The sequence below is a fragment of the Centroberyx affinis genome, unplaced genomic scaffold (genome assembly GCF_046629955.1).
Source record: "Centroberyx affinis isolate AG114_WGS23_722 - 3 ecotype Tasmania unplaced genomic scaffold, CSIRO-AGI_Caff_v1 ptg002533l_1, whole genome shotgun sequence".
NCBI lineage: Eukaryota > Metazoa > Chordata > Actinopteri > Beryciformes > Berycidae > Centroberyx > Centroberyx affinis.
This window is the reverse complement of record NW_027280751.1, coordinates 262,655-269,124: the sequence shown is the minus strand read 5'-3', so window position 1 is coordinate 269,124 and position 6,470 is coordinate 262,655. Positions and strand designations below refer to the sequence as shown.

Below are 6,470 nucleotides of genomic sequence, written 5' to 3'. Positions count from 1 at the left end.
TATGCTAATAACAAACAATCGGCCACGCCCCCTCCAATTTATGATCAAGTGGGATTCATCATTCAGCACCTGGGTAAGAGCAGATGTGGATGGTTAAGAACGTTTGGTGCATCTGGAGTTGACTCCTCTTATTTTTTCTCTTAACAAAAAATTAAGAGAAAATATAAGAGAAATTTAAGAGAATGCTGCTGCATGAGGCTCATTGTATCGCTCAGTGAAAATGTAAAAGATATCAGCATGTTGGGGTGCTGCTTCATTTAGGGTTCATCCAGCAACATTTCAAAACTGATCGTGGTCAGGTACAGAGCAGTGTGCTTGAAACCTTACTGAATAAACCACAAAGGAAGCATTGATCCACTGTGTAGTTGACTTCTTCTTTTCATTTGTCCTGTCATTTATAAGAAGAAACAGAAACAGGGGCAGGGCTTCCTTGCATGCAAAGAAATCACTGTAATAGAAGTAATTGTGTCCACATGTCCACACGTGTTGTGTGTAAGTTGGTACCTGAACGCTTTGTGATATTTTGTTCCTGAAGATGCACCACCCTCTACTCATTTTTGACATGTGGACACAATTACTGCTATTAAAGTGATTTTTTTGATAGCCCTGCCCCTGTTTTTTTTCTTGTTTGCTCTGCCATTTTTGGGCCCCAATTCTTTCCAAACTATCTTTGAGCTTCACTCCTGTCATTTATATAAAGCATCCAGTTCAGTCTTTGTAAGTCAACTTCCTCGATGTTCCCTTTAACCATAAACAAGCACTTAAAGTCCCACTGAAACGGAAGTTAGAGCGTCTTTAGCTTCTGTACTGTGACGTATTTCCCAGTGAAACAGAATATTTGAGTGGTGTACAGTTACAAGAGGGATTTAAATCAAATCCTTCGCATTTGATTGGACCGCTAAACAGTGGGCGGGGCTTAGAGTTTAGTGCGATGTGGAGCTACAGAGAGAAACGGAGCTACAGAGGACTGTTGGCTCCACACACACCAGGCTGAAGAATGATTGACGGGTGGATGTCATGATATTATTGGTTGAAATCGGTTGGTTCATGCTTACGTAAGCACACGGCATATTTTGTTTTACAGGAAGAAAACATGATTGGATTTTGATATAAGAATACAAAGAAATGGATTTTTTGTATTTTTTTTGGCATATATTGTTAAATAGGTGCACAATATGACCGGGGATGTGATCTAAAAGAGTTAAAAATGCATTTTTCATTTCATCTCGACTTTAACTGAACATGAGAGCACACACTACACAAAAATGTTAATGTAATTAATTTAATTAAATTCACTGCCAAATGTCTTTTCCATAACATTTTTCTAATCTTGTGGCCAACATCTGAGGAAAATTCCACTTTGTTCAGAAATGTGATGTGATTAAATAATTTTGTTCCACTGCACTAGAGCATGTAGAACTTTTTTCTGTTCATATTTGGCCTATTTTTTTTATTTCCCATGTGTAAAAAGTGCAAGCATGAACACCTTTTTCCTTCAAGATTTTATTAAACGCACAGTAGTGGAGACTAAAGCTATACAAGGTGATGACCTGTCCTGTCAGTGTGATATCTCAGCTGATATCTCAGACACCACCGGTCTAATTTGGATTAAACTTGTGTTCCAACATTCAAAAAATTTCTAAATTTGAAAGCCTCTCAAACTCTTGGAAGATAATTATGGCGAGGATAGTGAGTGAGGTCAAGGAGATTTTTAAGCTAAAATATGGATATAAAACACTATACCACAAAGTCAGGTCCAATGAATTTTTAATATAGTTGGCAATCAAAGAAGATTTGATTTAAATCACATTTATTTACAGAGCAGTATGTACAGTGGCCAAAGTTTGTTGGTTTTTTGGGGGGTGGGGGTGGAAGAAGTAGGTAGGGGGATAGTTACATTCGTGACATTCATTCTTTCAAATGAATGAATGAATAAATTCAATAATGAGTTATTTCATTCATTTATTCAAGACTTATGGTATGTGCGCATACCTTAGACAGATTCGGCAACGCACACACTCCTCACACACAGACAGAATAGATAGACACACTGTATATGGACATACGACTGATAGATAAGACAATAGATAGACATTGTGCACTGACTGATCCTTTTTCAAAGTCTCACCTGGTCAAACACACTCGTATGGACACACATACACACACACACACACACACACATACACACAACTACAAATGTACAGATACACACTGGACACACCCAGTCGAGGTACAGTACTTCAGTAGTCAATCTAGGTGTACACACACATCTAGGGCTTTGGTGCGTCTGAAGGAACACGGCCGTTTTCAGGTGAGTGAACAGGGGTTTGGCAAAGCATGATGGGACAGTCGGGAGTGTTACTGTGAGTTCCGTGGAGCAGGAGGGGTACCGACCAGAACCATCAGTCCGTATATAGAACTGTAGATCCATCCAACGAGCTATGTACAAAGTATGGCGAAGAGAACCGAGGAGGAACAGAAATCTTGATTTAAATTTTATCAGCATTGGTTCTTCACTGTGTCTAGTTCACGATGTCTCCAGTGATGTGAAAATTTCATGCTTAGGGGGGGGGGAGAGGGAGGGCAGGGTTAAGGGGGTGGGGGGAGCAGAGCCCACAGAGAGAGAGAGAGAGCCCATAACAGTTTTTTGGACATCGTCCCGTGGACCCGATCCGCCCCCCGGAGCTCAAGCCCAGCAGAGTCCCATCCAGGGGGCTCGGATCGAGCCGTAAGGGAGGAGGCGGTGGTGGCGGCGGTGCCGGTAAACGGGGGCGGGCGGGGGGGCTGGGGGGCGGTCCTGCCACCGGGGTCACGTAGCGTTGACCTCCATGATGTGGTCGTCGGTGGCGGGCAGCACCAGGACCTGCCGGGCGTGGCTGTGGTTGAAGACCTGTCCGGGGCTGAAGGGCTCCAGGCGCGGCATGGCCAGGCCCTTCTGCTGCGGCTCCCCGCTGCCCACGGAGTGAACGCTGCCCCGGCTGCGGATGCTGGCCGTGTCCCCCTGGTCGTCCAGGGTCTTGTCGAGCAGGGAGAGGGTGTCGTTCTCCACACAGCTGTCTGTTGGTGGCAAGGAGGAGTTACTCAGGGTATGTGCAGGAATCCTGAAGTTAAATTCAATACCTTTTAAGACCTTTTTTTAAGACCGTTTCAATATATTTTAAGACCTCAACGCCACTTCATTACATCAGCAACACACCTTTAACTTACATTTACTATACATTCATTTTGAGATTGCAAAACTAAACAGTCTTAGTTTGCGATAACTTCTATGGACCACTGTGTCAATACAACGGGAATTCTGGGAGGGAACAAAGCTCAAGAGAATACATTGAGTGATGAACCCAAAAGCAAGGTTTATTAAAAGTAATAACAGTAACACGCTCACACACACACACACACACACACACACACACACACACCACGGTCATTAACAAAAATCTCTGTGGTCTTTGCATGCTTTGCTCTGTTTCCCGTTCACTTTCCATAGTACTTTCCACTTAGTGACAGCCGACACAGAAGAATCCCAAATTCACCCAGACAAGAGAGCACCTCTTAACTTCCAGGTTATCCATTACTGTTTCCGGTCGTAGTTTGTTGTAGTTTGTTGTGAGGAGCAAAATAAATAAATTCACGCAAACTTTTAGCACACAAACGTTTGGGCAGATAGGCTATTCACATTGAAAAAAAAAGCTACAAAATTTAATACCTCATAAAATGGCGATTAAGACTTTTTAATACTTTTTAAGGGCCTTAATTTTTGCTAAATTGATTTATTACCTTTGAATACTTTTTAAGACCCCGCAGACACCCTGTTACTGTGCGTTCATACTGCAAGCAACAACATCAACAAGCCCATTAAATTCCTATATAGCTGAGCAACCAGGGAAACTCGGCCAATGTGCGGACGACCAACAAGCTTGTCGGTAGAGAAAAGTCGGCCACAGCTGAACTTTTCGCAGTCATCAGATGTCAAACAGCCAATCAGATTTCAGTGCTTCCCTACCAATGTGATTTTGTTTCATGAACAGTAAATTCCACCTGGCAGCCGTTCAAAGTCCCAGTCTTCTACAAGACCACAAGAATGTCTCAAAAACCATAACTGGAGAAAGGCTGCATCATCGTCAGGGTGGACGGTAAGCTCTGAAGTCATTTTAATGAGTTTTTCCCCCAAATTAACGCTACCTAATTAGTGCTTGCTAGCCAGCTATGTTAACTCATCAAAAAGATGTAATGTTATGAAACATAATACCAAAGCCGTGAAAACTACGTGATTTGCCTGTTCAAAACTTTGCAGCTGCAGACCACAACACAGATGCAGATGGAGCCTCTCACTAGAGGTCTTCATGGGTCTACCTGGACCCTAGGATCCGAGACCCGACCCCTACGGGTTCGGATCCACGTTTTATTATGGTCAATCGGGTCCGGGTCGGGTTCCATTCTATTACCGGGGGTCCCGGGTCTGTTTATCATTATGTGTAATACCCAAGTGGATCCGAGCAGACCCGTGATCAGTGCTGATCACGAGAAACGCATGGAAGCGCTGTGTGCAACTTGCGTGATGATTAATCTGACCTAGGATCAGATTACAAGAGCGAAAATAAGGTGAAAAAAACATTGAGCAGCGCCAGCGAGTTGGAGCGGAGGAAAGGCGCAAGATGGAAACCTTCTTCACTGAGGTGAAAAATAAGCTAAAAGAAAATGAATATAATTTAATAATTAATTTCCTTGTCACTTAGCGCTACGTAGCTGCTAGATTCCATTATGGAGTCTCACTGTCACCTTTTATTAGGCACCATATGTTGTATCCGACATGATAAACGTTTTTAGCAGTAGAACGGCATTTTTAGTGGCAATTTTAATTACCGGGTTTGTCGGGTCCATAAAATAGACCCGACCTGATCCTCTCTCCTCTCGGACATGCACCGGGTCGGGTCTGTCATATCTCGGGCAAAAAGGGTCGGTATATACAGTACTGTGCAAAAGTCTTAGGCACCCTAGATTTTTTATATAAATTTCTTAGAAGTCTTAGATGTTTATTTGTTTTCTGCATTAGTGTGTCAATAGACTGCTGTTTATTGTAAATTTTTGATATTCAGAAACTTTTCATTTCATTCGTTTTGAAAGCATCTTCGCTTTATGGATATCTTTGACATATGCCTAAGACTTTTGCACAGTACTGTATATATTTTTTTTAAAATTATCGGGTCCAATCGGATCTCAGAACGAATTTCCCAGGTCCAGTAGGGTTTGGGTCTGTCATTTTGGACCCGTGAAGACCTCTACCTCTCACATCACCCACAATCGGTCAGAATAAAAAGGCCCATCAACCATGCTGCTAGCAGTGTGAACGCGGACCTGTATGCATCATGAGTAATATGCTACACTGCCACAAAACAAAACTCAACTTTCAAATTTGGAATTTGATTTGTGTTTATTCGACATTCTCTCTTCTATACAACTTCCTCTAGAAAACTATAGTTCCTGAACAATGATAATTAGGGCTGTTCTTATGCACAATAATGCCTGCAATATATGCAAAAAAGAAAATAATTGACTATTTAGTCCAAAGAATAAACAAGTAAAAGAATCTGGAGTTGTGCACATCCCTGATCTAGATTCTGATCCAGTGTTGCTGTATGTATGTATGTGTGTGTGTGTGTGTGTGTGTGTGTGTGTGTGTGTGTGTGTGTGTGTGTGTGTGTGTGTGTGTGTGTATGGTCTTACCGGGGTCTGGTTGGATTGCCGGAGCCGCAGTGTGAGGCAGGTACTTCAGCACTTTGATCTTGGGAAAGGGCAGATGCCCTGCGAACAGGGGCATCACCTCAATCTGCACCTTGTGGGTGGCGTTGGCCGACATGGGCATGGATACCATTCCTGAACTCTTCCCACACACCGCCCAGTTGCTGCTGCTGTCAGCCACTGTGGAGAGCACACACACACACACACACACACCCAATGGGCTGAAGTCCAAAAATACTAAGGTTCAAAAAAGCACACAATTTCCCCTTTTGTAGATACAAGATGATTGAAAACACCTGAAAAACACCTGAGCAGGAAGCCAATGAACTCACAGGTGACAAATGCAAAGTATGACCACTAGATGGGTCTACAAAATGTATAGAAGGAAGTAGAAAAAAATAATGTACAGACAAGACAGAAAACAATAACAAAATATACCCCCATCTATACCAACATAGGCACTAGACCACATGCATCAGAACAACTACAAAAAAGGACTAAAATCGATTTCTTCATTCAGTCCTGGGTATACTGTGGCCTGCATTTGGTATATATAAAAACTTTCTCTCTGCAATAATAATTTCAGTCGCTCACCACCCCGAATGTTCTTTTTGATGGTTTCTACGCCTTCAACCATAAAGCTGGATTACTGTTATGTACATTATAAAAATGCTTAGCCATAAAATACTAAAATGAAACGTGAAACTAAATAAACTAAAAACGAAACCTAA

The 6,470-nt window shown here is 42.3% G+C and overlaps 1 protein-coding gene across 1 annotated transcript in view; it reads right to left on the bottom strand.

Annotated features, from left to right (window-relative positions):
- Positions 1-1,759: 1,759 nt before the first annotated feature.
- Positions 1,760-6,470, bottom strand: part of trappc10 (trafficking protein particle complex subunit 10) — a 36,745-nt gene continuing 32,034 nt past the window's right edge. Inside the window, exons 22-23 of the mRNA XM_071534383.1 lie at positions 5,725-5,919; positions 1,760-3,057 (exon numbers count right to left, since the gene is read on the bottom strand). Of these exons, the coding sequence (XP_071390484.1) occupies positions 2,810-3,057; positions 5,725-5,919 (443 nt within the window). The 3' untranslated portion in view covers positions 1,760-2,809. The remainder of the gene's footprint in view (positions 3,058-5,724; positions 5,920-6,470) is intronic.